This window comes from Pelmatolapia mariae, linkage group LG9, assembly GCF_036321145.2.
Source record: "Pelmatolapia mariae isolate MD_Pm_ZW linkage group LG9, Pm_UMD_F_2, whole genome shotgun sequence".
Lineage (NCBI taxonomy): Eukaryota > Metazoa > Chordata > Actinopteri > Cichliformes > Cichlidae > Pelmatolapia > Pelmatolapia mariae.
Window position 1 is genome coordinate 25,925,550 of NC_086235.1, and position 24,667 is coordinate 25,950,216.

General features: G+C 39.3%; 1 protein-coding gene across 1 annotated transcript in view; it reads left to right on the top strand.

Moving 5' to 3' along the window:
- Nucleotides 1–24,667, top strand: part of LOC134634162 (sialoadhesin-like) — a 115,251-nt gene that overhangs the window by 51,965 nt on the left and 38,619 nt on the right. Inside the window, exons 7-8 of the mRNA XM_063483224.2 lie at nucleotides 3,962–4,204; nucleotides 15,249–15,266. Coding sequence (XP_063339294.2) covers nucleotides 3,962–4,204; nucleotides 15,249–15,266 — 261 coding nt within the window. The remainder of the gene's footprint in view (nucleotides 1–3,961; nucleotides 4,205–15,248; nucleotides 15,267–24,667) is intronic.

A 24,667-nucleotide genomic window follows, 5' to 3' on the forward strand; every position in this document is an offset into this window, starting at 1 on the left:
CTTATTTTGTTATTCTTCTTTATTTATTTAATTACATTTTTATTTAAAGCTTTATTTAACCAGGAAATAAATTAACTCTCCATATTAAAATCTCTGTTACAAGAATCTACACAAAGAACATTTTATTGTAAATGTGTATAAATTGACAGAATCGGTTGTTTATTGCCTTTTATTTCATTAAAACAGCTAGGTTTTTTTGCTTGCTAAAAAGGGAATAAGCTCGTGCCTGCATGTGAACATGCTAACAGGTTTTCTTAATCAGCATGTCCTGTTTCTAAACTTCCTCCTAACAACGATGGTGCATGGTTTACTTTAAAAATAGTATAAACCTGTTGTGTAATGCTGTGGGAAGCAGGCAGGATAGGATCCAAAATGCAGAACACAAAACAGGGCTGAACTCAAAAACTTTATTGCTGGATTAATCGAACATGTAGAAACTAGGAAATGATAAGGAGCCTAAACTGGGAAATACAACAGGTGGAAACACAGCTGGAATGAGTCTGACTAATGAAGCAGGGGAGGCAAAACCAAACATAATCCACACGGGACAAGAGACTATCACAATAAATCCAGAAACAGAGAGAGACCAGTCACAGGAAAACATGGGAAACACACTGAGATCCAAACTGGCAAAATACAGGGAACAGAGGGAGGAGACAGAGACAAGACAAGGAAGAGAGTGAGGGACCAAGAGAGAACAGAGAAACCAGACAGACACACAAAGACAAGACTTACTTCACATAGAAACACAGGATGGCAAAGACTAAACTAACCAACATAATAACAAATGCTAACTGACGACAAATACAAAATATGGAACTATAATACAAGGATAACAAAGCAGAAATCTCCTAAACATTCCCAAAACTCAAAACTCTGGGTCATAGTGACAAATCTTACACTAACACTCCACACTTATGTAAGGCACATTTTACCTTCTTTTTTTTTAACCGCAACTAAATAATGCATCAAATAATTTATTTAGTGTTTTAATTTGACATGAACTCTGAGATATGTTGCTTTTATTGCATTTCAGTTATTTTCACATAATTCCACAGGTGTACTTAAAAATTACAAAAATGACACAAACCACTGCTACGGATGAAAAATGTGATTGGACAGAGTGAGTTTGTATTGAAAAGTTGGTGTAAAGACAACATTCTGTAAAAGCTCCACATGTGAAATGATTCAAAACAATGATTTTATTTCTTTTTTATCTGTTTATCTAATTATTGTCGTTGCTTTTTTTTATTTGTAAACACAGGGAAGGAGTTTCTGTCTGCGAACATTTTGACTGTCGGTGTGACTGATTGGTCTCTTTCTTTCGGGTGAGCTGATTGTTCAGTTATTCAAAGGCATTGTTGAAAAGATTTTTTAATTTAACCTCATTTTGAAACAAAATGGAAGACCTTTGAAGACAGAGTCAACTGTTCATGTCCTGATTAAAACTTTAACACTTACATATAAACATTGAACTGCAAACATGAAAAGAACAGCATTTTGTTAACCATGACACTGTACTTACAGCTGCTTTGCCTGATTGTCATGATGGAGCAGACCTCTTCATAACGGTTCCAAAGAAGATGGAAGCACTGAGTGGATCTTGTTTGCATATTTCATGTAGCTTCAGAACCAAAGAAGGACAGAAATTTATCAGCACAAGTGTCAGAAGATAATTATGTTTTGATCAGTTACATGAAATGTATTCTTTATATTTATCAGTGAAGCATATTTCTGCATGACTTTTCACCTAGTAACTTGTGTGCTGAACTTCTGCAGATACTAACCGCATCCTGTTGTTTTTAACACTTAGATGTAGAGAAGACCAAGCTCAGCTCTTTTACGAGAACATACAGATGTAGAAAAGGGAAAGTCCCGCTACTGGAGTGACGTTGTTATATTTGTACCACACACACACACACACACACACAGACACAGACTTGTATAAATAAAGAACGCAGGCAGTGATGAGACGCAGGTCGTGCGTCCATGGCTGCCCTCGCGAGTAAAAATGGAACTGCAGTGTTTGTGTGTTTTCTAACTCAGACGTCTCAGCTGAAGAACGGCAGGGTGATTTAAAGAAATCCCCTGTCAACAAGAAAAACCTTTGGAGTGTGGATTAAAAGTTATCATAGAGTTACCAGAAACAATGTGATCTTCAACAGTAATGGAGCAGTTAGCATCTATCCAATGAGTATTACTGGGAACCTGAGTCAGAGAGACTGCACCACTCTGTTTTCTAATTTAACCACAAACTACACAGACACATACTTCTTCAGAGTAGAGAATGAACCATTCAAGGTGACAGCTCATTGTGATTCTCTTCAAATAACAGTCAGAGGTAAAGAATTTTGAATTCATTTCTAACATAAAAATATATGCCTTCATTCTGAAAGTTGCAGTAACCCTGCAGTCACAATGACTGTTCTGATTTATTTCATTTAAAAAATGTGTGAAATTTTCAGAAAGATTTTTTTTAAAAGCCCAGAACCCAAATATAGGGATTTACAAACCATGTACAAACAACATATCAAGGGTTAAAACTGGGAAATTAGATTATTTTATAAGTAAAATAGAAAGAAAGAAAGAAAGAACATTGAATTTTTCTAAGTCTGAGACAAACATAGTTTTCATTGTTGCATAATATACAAAATAATTTTTAAGGCCAGAACCTGACCTTAAAAATGATTCAGCACACAGCTATTTCCCTACGAATAAAGAACCTGTTTGGTTCTTTAGTCATCAAATTTATTGTCTGAAGGCCAAGAAAGATGCCCAACGGATTTAATTTACCAAGTGGATCATCACAGTCTTGCTGCATTGGTTCATTTGATTGACCTTTTATTATTATCATTTATTTATTTTATTTTATTTTCAATTGTTACTTGTTTGGGAGATCTTACATACAAACCTAGAGAAAGCAGTAGTGTTTGTGCAACTTTAGAATACAAATCAGCTAAACTTGTTTTCACCTCTCATTGTCACTTATAGAATTTATAGAAATCCTTGTACACAATCTTTGCACCAATTAAACTCTTTTTTTAAACTATGTTTATGATGTGAAACCACAGATTCTCCTTGGAGGCCCAGTATTACAATCTCAGGTGATCTGAAGGAGAAGGAGTCTGTCACTATAACCTGCTCAGCTCTCACTCCCTGTCCACACTCCCCTCCTCAACTCACCTCACTCTCCAACAAGACTCTCACAACAAAATAGAGGAAAACACAGATGGAAGCTTTACAACTAAAATCCAGCAGACCATCACTCTGTCAGACACACATGATGGAAAGAAGATCAGCTGCTCTGCCAGATATCCTGTGAACCAAGGAAAAGACACCAAGACAGCAGAGACAGAAGAGACTCTCAGTGTTTCATGTAAGACAATCAGAGTTTGTTGTTGGATCTTGTCAGCTCATCATGATTCGTGGGATATAATTTTTAAGTAGTTTTTATAAGGACAGCCCGGCTGTCCATGAAATTTTAAAAAAGAAGAAAAGAAATACTTAATTTATCCTGAAATGATTGTGTTACAGCAGTCAAAATGTGAAACTAATTCTATAAATACAAATTTAAATGTGATACATTAGGGAGTGTAAAATTAGCGCTGCTGGTGGTAAAGATTTTGTGCATCTGTCCTTGTAGCAGCAGAGTTAAAAAGATTTTAACTCTGCTGCAAGTTTTCAACTCCATGTGCAGTGGGGTGAAAGTACCTCTGTGTTGGATTTAAAGTGACTAGTGCACAATGACTATGGTGCTCATGGTCAGAGTTAAGCAGCATAAAGGGTTGTAGAGATAAATGTGAAGCTAAGTTGATGATGGTTATATAGTGTATACTATAAAGAAATCATAAAAAGTGTACTGTCAGTATGAGGTGCAGAGAAATCATACCATAGCAATGAACGAGAGCCAACTGAATACTATAGTGAAAAATAGTTATCTAACTTGCATCTTTTTCTCCAGATGCTCCTAAAGACACCTCAGCATCCATCAGTCCATCAGGTTTGGTGTCAGCAGGCAGCTGGGTGAAGCTGACCTGCTCCAGCAGAGCCAAACCTCCAGTCAGCAACTTCACCTGGTTCAAGAAGAGCAGAGATGGAGCTGTGAAAGTATCTGAAGGAGCGATTTACAGCTTCAATGTAACAGATGGAGGAGTTTATTACTGTGTGGCCACTAATGATCTGGGTAATCAGACATCAGCAGAGAGTCATGTGACTGTTACTTACAATGACGGTAAAGTAAGTTAGTTATTTTCATTCTGTCACTTCATACATACATTTAACACTAAAATCTGGTTTGATTTCAGCTGGCATACTGGTTGGTGTCTACACTATAGTGAAGATTGTGGGAATCATAATGCTTGTGAGCACACTGGGCATGTTTGAGTGGTGAGAAAAATGTTTCTGTGATACACTCAGTTGAAAGTACAGAATAACTGGTCTGTAGTAAAACAAAAGGGATTCATTCTTTTTCATTGATTTCGTTGTTTTTCCTTCAGCTGGTTCAGATCAAGATGCTCCAGCAATCCAGAGACAGAAAGCTGTCAGATGAGCAGAGTCACATCAAGCTGCCCCCTCTGTGGAATTTTGCCCATCCAATTACAAATGCTTGAAAGTGAATACCATCCTGTATTAAATAAGACATGGAAATAGCAATTGAGATATCTGTGTAGGTTCTCAGTCTTTTATTCCATGGAAGTCTAAGTCACTTGGAAAGCAAGCGACAAGAATTCTTCGTCTCTTGAAGACATTGCATCTCTAATCTGAGATGCTTCTTCAGTTCTAAAACCACATGGTTGAAGATCCCAGTTATTTAAACCCTAGTGAGGGTTGTACCTGAAGAGGATCCTTGTGTGAGTATTAATTATATGCCTCATCACATGAGCCAAGGTGAGAAAAAAGGTTTGGGTCATTACCACCAAACCAGAGATTTTCAGTGAAACCATTGTGAAACCTTGTCTTACCCTATCATGTGACGCAAAATGTGAGTAGAGGTGAGATACCTGGGAAGGGATCAAGTGACAGTTGGTGTCGTAAGCCACCACCTCTGTTCAATAATTATCATTTACAGTGGACATAGATGGCCTCTATCGGTCCTCTTTCAAATCATTTATATTCTGGTCCAAAATGGGAACATTTGCACCTTTATCCTTTAGATGCAGATGTACAGTTGAGTCTTGTCCTGTTGAGGTGGACCTGAGTAGCTCCTCTATGTTGTGTCATGTGTTTATGAAGTGGCTGTTTGGTTTCTCCAATGTAGAGGTCAGAACACTCCTCGTTGCACTGCACAGCATACACTATGTTGCTTAGTTTGTGAGTTTTAAATGATCCTCACAAACTTGCAACACCAGGGAGAAAACATTCCCCCTAAGCCAGAAGGGAAAGAAAAAGAACACTCATTTAAAGAAAACCCCCAAAACATGTGTTTATTACAACTGTGCTTTCATCAAATCAGCAAAGATGCACAGGAAAGAAAGTCAGACACCAACTAGGGGGAATCAGAAGGACAAACGGAACATTTTCATATGTATGTCTTATGTAGCAGGTTTATCAGAGGGACACAGGAGAATTTTCTCCAAGCACGGTATCCAAGTGCACTTCAAACCGAGCTACAACCTAAGATAAACTGGTTAATTCCAGGGACAAAACTGCCAAACTCACCTCAAATTAACAGCTAGATGGTTCAAACTTGTACAAAATTGGATCTTCCAGTTATGTGTATTTGACCAGTGCACAATGACTTTGGTGCTCATGGTCAGAGTTAAGTTACATAAAGCGTAGTAGAGATAAATTTGAAATTAAGCAGATGACGGTTGTGTAGTGTATACTACAGAGTAAACAAGTACACTATCAGTGTAGAGGATGGAAATCAGCCAGAACAACTATGCAAATCCACAAAAGCAGCAGTTCAGCTGATCACAGCTTGTACATTAAGACTTGTACTGTACTTTTTCACTCTTACTTGAGTAAAGAAGTTCAATCAGTACTTCAACTTTTACTGGAGTATTTTTTAACACTAGTATCCGTGCTAGTCTGATTTATTTAATTATTGTAAAAAAAAAAAAAAAAAAAGGACAAAAATGTGTGAAATGTAAGAAAAAAACTATATAAAATGATGTCTTAATCAAGTACAAAGGAGTTTGTCAAGGGAATTAAAACGAATTAAAATTTATGTCATTATGTACAAAGATTAAGTAATAGATTATGTAACTAGAACACACACACACACACACACACACTTTTGTACTTTACAGTAAAAAATGGGAAATCTAAATCTCCACATTCTTTGAAAGTTTTAAAGTTTATTAAATTTTGGTTAAAAATATTTCTAAAATAGTTTATTATTATTATAGTTTACTTAGCCTTGGGCTAATGCTCATGCTAAAGCTAACTACTAATAGGAAATGACACACAGAGAGCATAATGGGAACCAGGAAACAGGTGCCCTCTCTCAATTCTCAAGTACGTGAGTCCGGACTTGCCAAGAACGCGAGTACGGACTCACGATTTGTACAATTGGAACACCAGCATACTTGATGATGTCACAGGTCTGGAGTTTTTACTGCCGTCCCGGCTTAATTTAACTGTTATTAATATGTTATGAAGCTTAACTTTAATCTCAGCCAAACCGATTTACTCAGAAACAAATAAAACACTGAAACAAACCAAACATTAAGATTTAGAAGTGATCTAAGTGACTTATATATCATGTTTAACTTCAGTAGCTCTATTAATAAAAATAGTGTACATGTATGCCTGAATAAAAACAAACAGGTAAGATCTTAGAACGTTTTTATTTTTATTTTAGTAGACACTCAAAAATTACAACAGACAGCTGCTGGGGTTTGGAAGAGAACTGAACAAATATTTAAAATATAATCTTATCATTTGTGAAGCAGCCTTCAGAATCTCCACGTATTAACATGCTGGTTTTGTTCCTGGTGAAAATGTTTCCTCCTGAATTAAAATATTTTTAATGTTAGATTTAATTCTGAGTCAGCTAATCTCAGCCAAACCGATTTACTCAGGAACATAAAAAGCCCCACAGACATAAGCCAAACATTAACATATAGAAGTTATCTGGGTGATTTATATATCATGTTTAACCCTGAGTAGTGAAAGACCGCGAGGTTTGAAAATGATGTGCCGGGAGTCCACTGTTCTAACCGGGCTCTAGTGATCCTCGACCTCCCGGTCTGCTATCGAGCTGGTGGGTGACAGACGTCTCCGGGTTCTGGGGTGCTCCGTCTCTGGGCTGGGGCCCTGGTTGGGCCTTGGGGGCTTGGGTCCTGGTTGGTGTGTCGCCACCTGGGGGGCTCTTCAACTGGTGGGGGAGGCTGTTACATCTTGCAGGAGGTCTCCTCTCTTCAGGAACTCACTCTGCAGGAGGGGGAGATACAGGAGAGGTGGAGGAAGATCTCAGCCTGGGCGTCTATTGTCTTGTGTAGTCTGGAGGATGATTGGATGACGGGGTGGGTGCAGTTTTCTCTGTGGTGGGGTCGGGTGGGCTGTCCTGGGCTCTGTGGGGCCTGGCGGCGCTGCTGAACTGGGTATCGGTCCGGATGGGCCTGGGCCCCCTTTCCCTGGCGGGTTGCAGAGTATGGGGGTGCCTACTGGGGTCAGTGGGGGAGCTGGCCCCAGGGAGGGGTCACTTGCCCCTCCCTTCCTTCCCCATCTCCAGCTGCCTCCCTCTTCCCGCTCCACCACAATCACCCACACATATAGGGCCTTGGGGTAAAGGTGTGTCACCAGGGTGCAGGCATCCCCCTCCCTCTGTCCCCTCATGGCTGCCTGTGCCTCATTTTTATCCCACAACTTAGACATTCACATTACTCACACTCTCATAACACACACATATAGGATCTTGGGGGTGGGCACGCTACACGGAATCCAAAAGACCATCAGGGTGTACACCTCACCCCTGGCGTCGTTGCCCACCTCTCAATTTTAAATAAATGTAGACATTGAGGGCTATCAGGAGGGGCTATGCGCTTACCTGCTGCTCTCTGGCAGGTAGCTCCATGCCCTCCTGGGTTTTAAATGCACCTTAGAACACACATGCATCAACACTACATATGAGCGGGCGGAGGGAGGTTTGGAGTCTTCACACACCCCCGTTCTCTGCGGCCTGTTGGAGCAGGGGGGCTAGGAGGAGGAATTGGCCGTCCGATTGGGGTCTGGAATGTGGGGCCTCCCTGCTGCTGCTGCCGAGTCGGTGCGGTCTGCTTCTCTCCACCCCAGGGAAGATGGTAACACTACCTGGGTCTGGGTACAGTTTCCCCCTCCAGGGGCAAGGGTACCTAGACCTGGGGCTTAGAGTACGCTCGGGGAGTGTGATTGTGTGTACAGTGTCTATTTATGTCTGTCTCCACGTTGGTTGAGTGTGGAGTAATTGCCTATGAGAGCATGAGGGTGGGAATGGATGTTTGTATCTGTGTGTGCCTGTATGTCTGTGTCTATATGTCAGGTTGGGTATCAGACGCCACCTCTCTGGGGACATCTCAGGCCCTCCAAGGTATGGAGGCCTATCTCCCCCACCACTCCCCCTGCCAGTGGCAGACGCCCTCAGACATCGGTGCGTTGGTGGTTCTTTGTGTACGGGGATGGGCGTCCAGGTACACACCAGTTCACTCCTGGTGGCTGCTTGTCGGGGCCTGGAGCCTGGGGCTCACTCGGGCCACTTCGGGGGTGGGGTGCCCTCGGCCTCTCGGCCTGGGGCTCGGTAACTCTGGCACAGCTGGCTGCCGGCGGAGCTCACGGGCACGTCACTGCAACCCCCCCTGGCTTCTGCTCCGCAGCTGCTGAGTGACCCCTCATCTGGGGCTCTCCTCAGCTCTTTCTGGGACAGTGGCGCGGCTGCCCCTCTGTTGGTCTTCCTTGGTCTCTTGTGTTCTGGGGGCCTCTGGATGTCTGGAGTTTGATCTCCTCCATACCTGCTTCATGCCCTGAAGGACGGGGCTGTGGCTCCCCACACCCTCTAGCAGATCATTACATGAAGGAACCTTTTAAATACAAGTGCGCTCATGCTCACAGGTGTACACACAGGTGATCACACACACAAATTACACCCTTTTTGGCTCCTACCTCAAAGCACACTGTGCGCTGTTGATCTTACGTGCTGCACAATAATGTTTAATATTTAGTATTTACTGTTATATTCACATAGATCATCGTGATGTTGTTTATTCTATTACTCTCGTTTTCTTCTGCTTGTTTTCTTTTTTCATTCTCAACAGGTGATCCAGGTGATCGATATATGTATTTTTGTCTGCTTATTTTGTTGGTTTTTGTTTTTTGCCCTTTATCCTCGTCCCTCTTCTCAGCTGTTTTTCTTTCCCTCTTTCTTTCTCCCCTTTCTTTTCCCCAGTCAAGTCTGTCCCGTATTCAGCAAGTGAAAATAAAATAAACAATAAAAGGTGAATCAAATAGACCATTACGGCAAGGCTGGGATGGTCCATTTGGTAAAGTAAATCCGTTGGGCATCTTTCTTCACCTTTAGACAATAATTCTGATGGCAAAAGAGCCAAACGGGACAGGCAACAACAAAAAAAAAAAAAAGACAGACGTCTCTGAAAACGTCGGAGCACTTTTGGAAATATGTTGATGTCTTGATAAATCGAGGAGATATTTGAAGTTTACACAGCTACAATTTTGCCTGAAAATATCTTAAAAGTTTATTTCTCCATTAGCAGTTCACTGGCAGAGAAGAAGGGAGCTATGGAGGGCCTGTGTACCTGGAGCACTGCCCCCCGGCACATCCTAAACACACCCATATTTTGTTTTCAAACCCCATTGCAGTTTATTTCACACCCCAAACCTTTTGTAAACAATGGAAAAAATAAAAGTAAATTACAATAACTTACAAGTAGCGATAAAATAAGCTACTTCCTCTTTTAAATAACAAAACATCTTTATGGTGTAATTATTTTACATGTAGTTGTTATTTTTGTTTGGTTTTTTTAACTGTGTAATAATATTCAACATTGCTATCAATACATTTTTCGAAAAATGCCTCTCTGTGCAAAATGGGATGCTGATGCAACTGTGGGATACTGTTTGTCCGTGATTTGGACAGCCCAGCGCGTGCTCTCGATGCAGGGGAAACAAATTCTGTCGGGGATAACTACCCTGGCACCGCCATTGTGCAGGTGAAGTCAAAGACAAGATATTCTTCATTATATTTTCTAGTCTTTAGCTTGGAAGAAAGCTGGTTTGGAAGCATATTTGGCAATGCTCCATCTTCTGCTTTGCGTTTATGTGGAAGCCCCATCAAAAAACCTGTCCATTATGCTAGCAATGTCCAAGCATTCTTTTTTTGTTGTTTTGAATTCCCCCCCCTGCAATGGCTTTGTGCCCCCCCACTTTGGGAACCACTGTTCTAGATGAAGGCAGTGTCTAAAATATGTGGCACAGCCAGTCTGTAGACTACTCTTGCTTATGCTGTTGTTGGTCTGTCATTCAGCTATTTGATGTTTTTTAATGCTTCTCCTGTTCCTGATAAACTCCAGAACGGCAGATGGGTCTGTTCTGGCCCTTGTGTCAAGAAACCTGCATTCAACCTATGAATGCTAAAAAGCTACATGCTGTTTGGTTTTTGGAGGACTGCACAGGAGCAGGTTCATGCAGACTGAAAATCCTTCTCTGTAGGCAAATACTTACACAGATGGACTCAACCACACTACCACAATACAAGGATTCATTGCCTGCAGTCAAGTACAGTTAAGCCTACATTCAGAGACAATAGACAACTGCTGTCACAAGGTGGTAGTAAAGGATGGATGCAAACTAGCAAGAAGCTTCATGAAAAAAATACACTTTTTAAAACAAAAGAAGATAGACTCCTTTGACTTTATTTGGAACTATAACGTATAAGTTTGAGTTGAATAAAGAACTCTTATTTTGTGTCCGTCTCTCTAATTGGAGACCCACTGTAGAGGAAGAGCTGGCATACAGTTTTTCACCCAGTTTAGACTTGCTAAACTTTATAAATTCATTTATAGATCGATGCATTTATATCTTCATTCTTTCAGTCATTCTTTTACTTAAGATCTGAGTTTATGAAAGCCTGATTGTATAACATGTAACTCAGGTGTGAATCATGGCACAAAAAATTTTTCAGAAGTCTTCAGAAAACAAGTTGTTGTTTTTTATTAGATTGTAATCTATCTGTCACGTCCGGTGTGGCAGACGTGCGGAGTTTGTAGAAAGGACCCAAAATGCGGCAGCTCTAGTGCAGGTGAGTATTTATTAACAGGAGTAGAAACAAACAACAATGGCGGGTGAACATGAAACTGGAAAACCTAAACTGTGCAGAGCTAACAAAACAAACCAGAACGAAGATGCAGGGAAGTACGGGGAAATGGACGGAGAGACGCAGGAAGACCAAGGTGAACAACACAGACAAACCAGCAACAAGGACGAGGTAACACACACTATAAATACACACACCAGGAATCAGGGGATGGGAAACAGGAGGGGAACACACCTGGAAGACATCACAGCTGACGAGGCAGGGGAAACGTAAACAGAACACACTGACATAAGACAGAGACCTTCAAAGTAAAACAGGAAACACATACACGTAATGACACAGACTCAGAGACGCGGACTAAACACAGAGACCTACTACAAAGGGGATGCACAAGCAGGGAAGACACCAAACAGAGGGAACACCACTAAACCCTAGGAAACCCAAAACAACAGTCATAATACAAAACTATCAAAAGTAAAAGTACATAACCAAAAACACTGGTTCACCGACCCAGGACCATGACACAATCTCTAAATAATGATTCATGTCAACCATAGAAAAATGCAAAAAATGAGGGTTCAAGACTGTAATTTCTCTCCTAGTTAGTGGTGGACAGAAACAGATCACTACAAGAGTGACGCATTTAACAAACTAAGTGACCACAAAGGAACCCATTATTACTTCCCCACCCAACACACAACATTTTGGGTCATACATACAGAAGGTGGAGTTTATTTTTTAGTTGCATACTGAGCTTTTTTTTTTATTTTTTTGATATTCTTCATTTTAGAAGCACTGAAAATGTAGTATGTATGATAAATGAGCTCCACAGAACAAACATATTTTACTGGAAATAAACTGCTAATGTGAGTCACTTTGATATCTCCTTTGTTTACTTTAGTCTCCTGTGGGAGCACTATTCACTGCTGTTAACAACCATCAGACATTATCAGCTTAAGCATATTGATCCGGTTCCCTGTATTTAACTACAAGAGAATATTTCTCTGTATTAACGTTTGTTTAACCACAGACACATCCGCACTCTCATTTTTTCTGCACTTGAGAGTAGATGCACTCTCGATTACTTGTCTGTGTTAAGCTTTTTTCAGTCTTGCACACTTTGACCTGTGAATACACCACATCCTGCTGCTGTGTGCTGTCCTGCACTGAGTCTAAAGAAGGCCTCTGCTTCGAGACCTCGATCTCATTGTAATGGACGTCTTCATTTTCTGCTGTTCTGGCTGCTTCTTCAAGAGACAGACTCTGCGAAAACAAACAGACCAAAGTTGAGTGGGATAAAAGGTCTTACCCACTTAATTCTGTTACCATTAAAATAACCATCTTTTACTGAACACAGTAAACGTAGAACTGCTATGAAGTCCAATGTTGCAGCCAGAGATCAGACCAAATTCAATAATTAATATATAGTCCTATGCATTAAAACATCAGGTGTCTTCCCACATCAAACAGTAAAAAGCGAAATAAAAGACACAACAAAGGGTCACATTTCACATTTCTACCTCACTTACTATGAATCACCTCAGCTAAATCTACGTCCTAGAATCATAAAAAACACAGAAAATATTACACAATGAAATTCAGTTAACCCACCTGTGTCGGATGTGAAGCTACATGTGTTGACTTCAGATACCTACAAAAAACAGTGGAGCTCTTTACATTTAAATTTTCAATTATAATAATATTATTAATAACAATTACTGAATCACTATTAATAATATTATTACTAGCATCAGTAGTACGTGAAGAAGTAATATCAGCATTATTATGTATTGCAATACAGTTTTGAACAAATGTCTTCAAAAATGTCTGAAAGCTGTTGAATAATAATTACATATTAGTCTTAGATGTAGACAAGTCCCACCTACTTTGTCAGTATCCCAGATCCAACCTTTTCATTACTAACCTCGTTCTTTGAATACTTTCCTGTGCTTTCTCATTCCACACCGAGTCTCATTCTCTTCTTTCTTCTGTCCAGAGGATACACTTCTTTGGCAGATTACCTCACTAACTTCGGCTGTACTTTCCCAGTAACTTTCTGGTTACTCCTGTCTACCACCTGGAGACTCAACTCTTCCATGAAAACTGTGCAACATTGTTTCATCTTCAACATCCACCAACATTTAATCTGCCTTTATTCACTTCACTTTTCAAAGTGGAGCTGGAGAGTCTCCTGTCTCTTTCAGAGTGCACTTTTGCCACAAGATGTATTAAACTCTTATACGTCACTCTATGTCCCTCTCTCCTTAAAGTACAATGTCATTTACACAGTCATTTACATTCTCTCACAAAATCCATTACCATCTATCCCTCTGCATCTCTTAACACCACACCTATCCAGAACCTCCCGATCACCTTTGTTTCCATCACCTACATTTAAGTCTTCTACAATCACCACCCTGGAGATACTTCATCTAACTTACTCCAGAATTCCTGACATCAACCATGTGGGGCATACACACCGGTATCTTGCATGTTTTGGTTTTATTTTCCAGTTACATAAAAGCTACTATGGATTTAAAACACAGAAACATGTATCTGGGAGTCTTACCAAAGGATGAAAACCATACAGATGAGAATGATGATCCCAATGATCGCTCCAATAGCAGCCCCCCATAATACAGGCTTGATCATTCCTATAGAGAGAAACAAAAGAAAGAACCAAATCCAAACCATATAAGTGACTGAACCTTTCATTTGTGTGAGATGGGTCTAAGTTAGATATATACTTACATGTACAGGTATAAAAACAAACAGCAAAATAATATACACTTAAAAAATAAAGGTAAAAGCAGATATTTACACATGACTCTTGCCTAAATTTCTGGACTGTCTTTTATGCAGATTCCAAAGACTTTAATAAAGTCCTGATTACCAAGTTTTATATTTGTCTTTACCTCCAACAGTCACAGGAATCTCTGCTGATGTCTGATTACCCAGATCATTAGTGGCCACACAGTAATAAACTCCTCCATCTGTTACATTGAAGCTGTAAATCTCTCCTTCAGATACTTTCACAGCTCCATCTCTGCTCTTCTTGAACCAGGTGAAGTTGCTGACTGGAGGTTTGGCTCTGCTGGTGCAGGTCAGCTTCACCCAGCTGCCTGCTGACACCAAACCTGATGGACTGATGGATGCTGAGGTGTCTTTAGGAGCATCTGGAGAAGAATATTAACACAAATCCCCATTATTCATTGTAAATAGCTGACTTCCTATAAATGATGATATGTTGACAGGATCCAAAAAACAAACTCTGATTGTCTTACATGAAACACTGAGGGTCTCTTCTGTCTCTGCTGTCTTGGTGTCTTTTCCTTGGTTCACAGGATATCTGGCAGAGCAGCTGATCTTCTTTCCATCATGTGTGTCTGACAGAGTGATGTTCTGCTGGATTTTAGTTGTAAAGCTTCCATCTGTGTTTTGCTCTGTTTTGTTGTGAGAGTCTTGTTGGAGATTCCAGGTGAGTTGAGGAGGGGAGTGTGGACAGGGAGTGAGAGCTGAGCAGGTTATAGTGACAGACTCCTTCTCCTTCAGATCACCTGGGATTGTAATATTGGGCCTCCAAGGAGAATCTGTGGTTTCACATCACATGCATATTAGAAATGAAGAGCACACTACACTTTAGACATGTATAAATCTTCAAACTTCATCCGGTGATCTCGTTATCCAAAATTCATAGATAATTTTAGAAATCGGATTTTGAGCAGAGCAGAGCAAATATTATAAATAAGTATATGATAATAAGTATATATATAATAATAACACCATTCCGGCTGTTAGTTAAGACAATAATTGTGACTATAATATAATATATCCTCAACAGACATAGACTCACAAAAAATCTAACAATCAAGAACAAAAGTAAAAAACATATTGTTTGCGTTAACTATGAAAAAGCAAGAATTAGTTACCTCTGACTGTTATTTGAAGAGAATCACAAGAAGCTGTCGCCTTGAATGGTTCTCTCTCTGCTCTGAAGAAGTATGTGTCTGTGTATGTGGTGGTTAAATTAGAAAACAGAGTGGTGCAGTCTCTCTGACTCAGGTTCCCAGTAACACTCATTGGATAGATGCTAACTGCTCCACTACTGTTGAAGATCACATTGTTTGGATAAATCCAAAATCTAGAATCATTTTTAATCCAGACTCCAAAGGTTTTTCTTGTGCTGATAAATTTCTGTTCTTCTTTGGGTCTGAAGCTACATGGGATTTGCAAACAGGATCCACTCAGTGCTTCCAGCTTCTTTGGTGCAGTTATAAAAAGGGCATCAGGGCAGTCAGCCAAAGCACCTGTAAGGATAGTTTCATGGTTAACCCATTCACACATTGAATACTGTAAAAAAAAAATAATAAAAAGAATTTTGCTCCCAACACAATTTTAAACAAACTTTGATCAAAGTATTAGTATCATTATGTTTCTGTGTCTGTACGTTTTATGTAGAAACAAACTGACATTTTCCCTCTCGTTTCTACATAAAGCTTTTCAAGACATAAACAGAAAAAGTCTCTCTGTGTTCACTTTGCTTGAAGAAAATGTCTTAGATTGACCAAATAAACAGCTCACCTGAAAAAAAGACGACCATCAGTAACATCCCGACTGTCACCATGTTCAGAAACTCATCCCCTGCATTTGTGAATAAAAATGATTTTTTATTTAAATGATTTCACACATGGAGCTTTTATACTGTACTGGTGTGTTTCAAAACAAGTTAACAATAAAAACTTTCATCAGCAGATTTTCTTTCTTTTATTACCAAAGATGAAGAAAATCTAAAGAGCTGTGTGATTTGAAACCACTTGAAATAAGAAAACAATAATATAACAGTTCCTGGAAAACTGAAGAATCAATAAATAAAATGTGTATGTATCTCTCAGCAAAAGAAGAATAAACAAAAGTTTTTGTGACAAGCAGCAGTAAAATGTTTCCTCACCAAATGCACCCAAGTGAATATCTCACAGTGAAATGAAAATGTTTTTAGTGAAACATTTAGCCAACTTAACATATATGTCATTAGATTAAAAAGGAAGTAAAAAAAAGCCATGTAGTTCAAGAAAGTTCAATAAGTCGGTTTTGTCTGGTTGCAAAGCTGCTAGAGGTGTGACATGATGTCCCTGAAATACAGCAGTGCAAAAATCTTCAGTTTTTAGCTTCATGCAAAAATCCTGTGAAAGACGATGTCAGACATGACAGCTGCTTAAGTCTGAAATTACTTCCTCACCCTCAAAGACTTTTTACTACCATGAGTTATTCCAAGAATGTATAAGTTGAGAGTAGATACACTCTGTGCCATCACCTGTCTGTGTTAAGCTGTTTTCAGTCTTTGAACTGTGAGTAAATCCTGCTGTGTGATGTCCTGCACTGAGTCTAAAGTCTCTGCTTGAAGAAGCCAGTCTCTCAATAATGGAGGTCTTCATTTTCTGCTGATTTTCAACCAGCACATGAAGATTTGGATTCAGGTTTTGTTTGTTTTTTTAGCTGTGTTTCTAAAAGAAATTTAGATTGTTAAAATAGTCTGTATCTTTGGAGCAGGTCAGCTCGCCTGAAACAAAGAGAACGATCATTAATGTGCCTACTGTCAGACAGAAACTGACTCCCTGGATTGGCAAATATACAAAAATACTAGCTAATTAATGATTTGTTGATAGTACAAAGTTTTGATTGTCTTTAATTCACAATAAAAACTTCCCCTCTGCAACCATAGTTGAATCATATCAAATAGAAGTGATTATTCACTTCTATGAGTACAAAGTAGCTGAAAAATAAAAACTATAATAACACAGTGTTTGAGTTTTTGTGAATAAAACTCAAACGCCAGTCAATGAAATTCCTGAATATATCTGTCAGTGGAGTATGAGAGAAATGCCAAAATACAGCAGAGAAATCAAAACATTTCAGTACCAGAGAAGCTGAACATTACGTTCTATGATTTCAGAGCAAAATGAATTTCTTTAACACAGTTACAATAAACCATAGCAACAAGTTTCATGATAGAAAGAGTGTCACATGCATCAACTGACTATCACACTGCATAATGAAGTCAGTTTTGTCCTTCCTGCTTATATCGTGCAAAACAGGAAGTCAGATGTTACTGTATTGTGAACATCTAAAGTGACATGCTCATATTAATCATTTTTCTGTGACTCATTCAAAGCCTGTAAATTTACAGTGATTAAGTTTATCATTTACAAGGTATAATAACACATGATGCTGAGAGAATAAGTGATAGAAATGAGTTTTCTACTAAACATCATCATCTGAATCATTTCATTGAAAATACATTGAAATGTCATAAAATAAAAATAATTTGTGTCTGTTAAACAAACCAGTGAAGTAATGGAAATTACATAGTCCACTCATGTTTGATATACTGATAGAAAAAGAGAACAGGCACTCTGTGGGGGAGAGATGAACTATATGTAGCTAAACTCATAGTTTCAGATGTGAACAAAGTGAATAAAATGTCATAAACTAAGTTCTTAAACTTAAGCTTCAAACTTCACTTCAGCTGAAACTTGCCTACTAAAACAATATGTTTGTTAGGGCCAGGTGGCCAAAACCCAAGAGAACGGATTCAAACGCAGACACAACACGGAGTCAAAGGTTCAAACGTTATAATAAGATTTTATTTTCAAACAACCAAAACAGTCAGGAGATGGCTGTGAACTAAATGATCTCAAACCTGAGTACTATGTCTGAACTATGAAATGAAACAAAAAGCTAGTTAGACTGGTCTGGGTGAGTGTCGAGAAGCCGAGGGTCCAGAGGGCGTGAGTACTGTGAATCCGTTGAGCAATGGCAAGGAGTCAGGCAGGTGAATGGAAATCCAAGTGGCTTGGCAGTGACTGTGATTACCTAGCAGACCAGCATCTGGAAATGGTGAGTATTGCTGATAGTGAAATGGTGGACCAGAGAATTCCTGAAAATTACAAGGAGAAAAACACCAGGTAAGCATACTGTCATGGTTTCGGCTGTGTAAAGGCAGGAGAAGGACCCAAACGCAAAACTCACCGAGACGAAAGTGAACTCAAAACACTGCTTTATTGCAGGCTAGTACAAAAAATATAACAACCCTAAACTGGGACATGGATAACTGGAGACACACAGGGAAACACAGCCATGAGGGAGAACGCGACACGGAACTGAGGGAGACGCAGACATAAATACACAGAGGGTTAACGAGGGAAGTGGGAATACACGGGGAACACAGGTGACACTGATAATCATAACGAGACAGGGCAGGAGTGAACACAACGTGACGCAGGGACTGTCAAAGTAAAACAGGAAGTGCACAGAGGTTCAGACAGGCGGAGAGAGAGAGGACAGAGATAACGGGCTGGGGAAAAACATTGAATGAAACACAAGGATGGGAAACGAGGGCTCATAGATACACAGAGGGGCACACAGGGGGTAATCAAATAAGGAACATTTTGGCAGAACCTAGGAACCATGGCGTAATGAAAGAACAAAAGTACAAAAACACATGAAAACTAAGAATACTGGGCCAACGTGGCCCAGGACCATGACACATACGCTGAAAACTATGATGCATAGAAAAACTTGGAGGCCTCGCACTAAAGCAGGTTAGCAGAAGATCTGGCCAGGACTCACTGAGAGCGCTGCTCTTAAGTGCAGGTAGCCCAAATTGCAAACAGATGCAGACTGTGATTGGAATGAAGGGGCTCCACCCCACGGGTGAAAACTCTAGCTCTATGAAAAAACACAGCCACTCACCCAGACCATGACAGATGTTGACAACATCTGCAGATATGCTATTGTAGGTATTGTAGTGAAGCATGTGCATTGGTTCAATAGAGAGGTCTGCATTCACTCATATGTCTGCTTTCCCAGGTGTTTGGCTACTTGTCTATTCATTACATCACTTTCACTTTCCCACGGTGTAAAAGTCAATGCCGATGTCATTGCTGGTGTTTCTGCTTCTTCCAAATCAATCAATCGCAGACAAAAAGGAACCAGAACCAAGCCTATTTGCTATCTGGGTCTACTAGCTCTATCTACTATCTACTCCATCTACTAGCTGCATGGATGTGGTGCAGTCCTTTAGACAGACAGTCATGCATCTCTACATGCCATCAATGACGTCTTCGATCCCTCCAGCCTAGCATGCTATGTTCATGCTATGCCTTTGCCTCCATATCCTCCCAGCAGCTCTCTGGGAACTGCTTCTTCCACCTCCTGCATAAGAAGGTTGTAATAAGAAGGTTGCTTCTTATGCCAGTTTAGCAACTGTTCTCAAGTCATCTGATCCTCGCCTGTCTGTTGGCAAGTTACAGTTCGCTTTAGCCATTCTTCAAGACACCATCTGCTTGGTTTATCCTGAACAAAGTCAAGAGTTCAATGTTTCTTTAGTGATGATAAGGGTTCTTATTATCAAATACAGCAAACATTTGTTTCACTGTCACAATGAACTCTTTATTAGAAAATTAAATGAAAAAATGAATAATTATAAATCAATTTCAAAATGAATTCATAATCTATGAATAAATCATCAGAAATAGATTTCACAAAAAATTATTAAACTCATTTAAATTTTTCAACAATCATTTCAAAAACCATTTTTGAAATCCAAATTAAAAAAAAAAACAATTTTCTAAATCTTTTTGTTGCAATTTAAAAAAAGAGAAATAAGAAATTTGATTCAAAATTCAAAGATTTATTTCTGACATTTAGAATGATGATTCTACTCATTTAAAAATCCATTTCCTCACTGCATTTACCTTTCCTATTAGCTAACTAATTAACTATCAGATTAGCTATAAAATTAGATAACAGATTAACTATTGGATTAGCTATTTCATTTCCAAATTTCTGAAGAATCATAAATTAGCCGAGTAGTGCAACTTAAGGAGCTCTCTGATTGGTTAGACAGACACGGGCTTGCTGCCTGGCTTTTTCTACACCACTGTTTGTGCTGATAGTTTTGCACTTCTAAGAAGTGTACGTGCACTTGTACAAAGGCCATTCAGCCTCAGTATTTACACTCTGCCAAGCATATGTGAAGAATAGATTATTAGAACCAGCACTGAGCCCTGTTATATTTTTACACAGTGTTAGAGCAATCGCTGCAGCCTACAGCTTTTAAAATCAGAGCTATCTGTAAACACATCAGTTCAGATGTTACCACATTACCTTCTGATACTTAGAGTGAAAAGAACTGAGACAGCGTGACTAAAATAATAGCGTTCAGTTCTCTCATTCCTTATATTACTGCCTCCAGCCAAAGCTGGAGATCCATGCCATATTCATGAAGGATGTTATGACTTTGTGGCATCAGACAGGCACAAAGGAAAACCAGCACCTGGACTTCATGCACTCCCTTAGACTCCCTTAGTGATGACTGACTTTGCATCCTGTATTTTACATCCTATTCTCTATCTCTATCTCCTTTAACATACAATTAATATTACTACAAAAAAGTTGCGTAAATTTATTAAGTACGCATTTGTACTTTTACTTGTTTTATGAGTTATGCAAAACTAAAATGGTGTTATTGTTTCTTTTCTAGTCAGTTCAGGTTATTTTCATTCAAAATTTAAATTCATGCATTTCATACGTTTCTCAACACTCGAGGTAACGTAAATAACTAAATTCATTGCAACTTTCTTTGCACCTCATCTACCTCCCCTTGGCAGCCAGAATGTATTTTATTCACTCCACAAGACACGTGCATGTGTTAGTGATTCTTTAATCTCACTGCTCCAGCGCCACTTCTATTTGGCTCGATCAGAGCGTGTGTTGGAAGGTTATTTGTGCTTGCTGGTCAACAGTTTAAATTGTTCATCCATGTTTATGTCTTCTTCATAATCGACTTTAGGAGGCGCAAACAGGTCCACCCCCCTCTCATTATAAATAAAGAATGGGTGGAATCTGTCTCCACCTTTAGGTTTCTGGGCACCCACATTTCCACTGACCTCACCTGACCCACAACACGCCCTGGTAAACAAGGCCCAGCAGCAGCTGTACCTCCTCCATGTCCTGAGGAAGAATAACCTGTACCAGAAGCTGCTGCTGGCCTTACACAGCTAGTAATATATATGTATAGCATTGGGGGGCCTGGTCTGGGGGAGTGAACAAGACATCGATTCACGGATGTTAACAACTGGGATCTACAGCAATGACATCCAAATGACATTTGGACTGGAGAAGTGTAGTTGTATGGTAACAAACTAAAAAGAGGGGATAGTACTCCAAGAATACAACACTCCAGACAAAATGGCGCTAGGAAAGCTGAAACCACCAAATACCTGCGAAGGATCAGGCAAGTCCTGAGGACTTGAATGTGAATGGGAGGGGTGTAGGTGTTGATAACCAAGAGCAAGATTTCAGCAATTAACACCTATGCCCTGCTGGAATAATAAGCTGGTCAAAGGATGAGAAGCCACTGACATTGAGACAAGGAAGTTGAATGGAGGATTTAAACCCAAGTCCAGTACTATAATACTGTATGCTAGGTGGAAGAAAGGACGTCGATGACTAGCCAATGTCAGAACCACCTGTACAGGATGAAACAGCAACCATTAATGAGTATATGAGGAAGATGCCACAACTGATAATGTGCTTAATGAATACCTCAGGCCGCAGAAATCTGAGAAAGAAGAGGAGCCATCATGGAGGGACTGAAATAAAGCACAGAGGCACTATTCACAGCAGTTTATGACATTTGGTCACTTTTTCACATGTGAACTATGAGTTTAAGTAAATATAGTCCATCTCTCCCCAATACAATGTTGTCTTTTTCTATCAATATATCAAACATGAGTAGATTATATAATTTACATCACTTCACTGGTTTGTCTACGAGACACATATCTGATAGACACAGATCTCATTTAATGACACTTTAATGTATTGTTTTTAAGATAAGAGAAAGATGATGGTTTTTAGCAGAAAAGCATTTTTTATCATTAATTCTCTCATCATGTGTTAGTAGAGCTCATCAATGACAGCTGCTGTTACAGTACAATGTGGTATTCATACTGGGAGAAATTAAACTTATTCTGTAAGATTAAACTTGGAGGCTTTGGATGAATGAAGTTAGGATTTCTTCTTTTTCTTTTTTTGAGGGTGTGCACATCATTTTAGACTTCTAAGAAACAAGAATCGCTGACTTCCTCATTTATCACATATAACAATAAAGGACAAAACTAACCTCTTTATGCAGCGTGATAGTCAGTTGATATGTAAAGGTCACTCTATCTATCATGAAAACAGCTAGTCAGCATGGTTTACTGTAACTGTGCTAAAGATGACTTCATTTTGCTCTGAAATCATACAACTTTACTGATCGTTCTCGTTGTTTCAGGTGAGCTGACCTGCTCCAGCAGTTTTTAAAGATACAGACTATTTTAACAATCTAATTTTTTTTAGAAACAAAGCTAAAATAATATGAAGACAGAGCCAACTCTTCATGTCCTGGTTGTAAATTAAAATGCTTTACAGATTAGTATCAAAATGAAGTGCATGAGAGTTTTCCTCCAGCTCAACATTACAATTCAACTTTGGTATGTTTGATTTCACTGAGTCTGTCTCCTCAAGAAGCAGAAGACCAGCAGAAAATGAAGACGTCCGTTACAGAGAGACTGGCTTCTTCAAGCAGAGACTTTAGACTCAGTGCAGGACATCACACAGCAGGATTTATTCACAGTTCAAAGACTGAAAACAGCTTAACACAGACAGGTGATGGCACAGAGTGTATCTACTCTCAACTTATACATTCTTGGAATAACTCATGGTAGTAAAAAGTCTTTGAGTGTGAGGAAGTAATTTCAGACTTAAGCAGCTGTCATGTCTGACTTCCTCTTTCACAGGATTTTTGCATGAAGCTAAAAACTGAAAATTTTTGCACTGCTGTATTTCAGGGGCATCATGTCACACCTCTAGCAGCTTTGCAACCAGACAAAACCGACTTATTGAAACATGTGTTTTTTTGTACTTCTTTTTTTTTATCTAATGACAACTAGGCTAAATGTTTCACTGTACTGGCAGCTAAAACATTTTCATTTCACTGTGAGATCTTCACTTATTTATTTGTTTATTGATTCTTCAGTTTTCCAGGAACTGTTATATTATTGTTTTCTTATTTCAAGTGGTTTCAAATCACACAGCTCTTTAGATTTTCTTCATCTATGGTAATAAAAGAAAGAAAATCTGCTGATGAAAGTTTTTATTGTTAACTTGTTTTGAAACACACCAGTACAGTATAAAAGCTCCATGTGTGAAATCATTTAAATAAAAAATCATTTTTATTCACAAATGCAGGGAATGAGTTTCTGAACATGGTGACAGTCGGGATGTTACTGATGGTCGTCTTTTTTTCAGGTGAGCTGTTTATTTGGTCAATCTAAGACATTTTCGAATAATTTATAATATTATTTGTTTCTTCAAGCAAAGTGAACACAGAGAGACTTTTTCTGTTTATGTCTTGAAAAGCTTTATGTAGAAACGAGAGGGAAAATGTCAGTTTGTTTCTACATAAAACATACAGACTCCTGGCTGCCTCCTGGCTGCCTCCTGGCTGCCTCCTGGCTGCCTCCTGGCTGCCTCCTGGCTGCCTCCTGGCTGCCTCCTGGCTGCCTCCTGGCTGCCTCCTGGCTGCCTCCTGGCTGCCTGCCAAATATCCTTGGGCAAGATACTAATCCCTGTTTGCCTACTGGTGGGCGCCCCAGGGCAGCTGTGGCTACAATGTAGCTTGCCATTGCCAGTGTGTGAATGGGTGAATGACATTATACTCACATTTACAAATCATTTATAAAAGAACATACTATGGGTTAAAGCAAACAAGTTTTATTGTCATTTTTTTAAAGAAAAACGGAAAGAAGAAAAAAAAAAAACAACTCTCAGACTTGGTAAAGTTTTGAAAGTCAAATATTTACATTTATGCTTCAGACAGGATTGCTCTCAAATTCCTTCCTTTGCTCCTTTTTTATATTTTCATTGTTTCATTATGTTATAAATATGTTTAAGTCCAGTTAGCTCCTGGACTCTTTAAGTACAAATAAAAGGTAGGATGTTCCCTTTCATCTTTAGCTCAGGAAACAGACTTCGAAAAGCAGTTTGACTTGTTGACTGCTCAGACCAGAGAACAGTGTTTGTCTTCAACTCAGTCCATCTTAAATACATACCCACATTTCCTCCAATTTATTGGATTTAAGACCTAGCTGTCTCTCCATCCGTCCTTTTCCTCCTGTCTTTATCAGAGTTGCAGGGGGGCAGGAATCTATTTCAGGTGTCATAAGGGGAGAGGTGGAGCACATCCAGCACAGGTCACCAGTCTGTTGCAGGGAGACAGATAACCATTCCTACTCACACTCACACCTATGGGCAATTTAGAATCAGTTTCAGTTTTCATCGATTTAAATGTCAGTTGTACTTTATATTGACAAA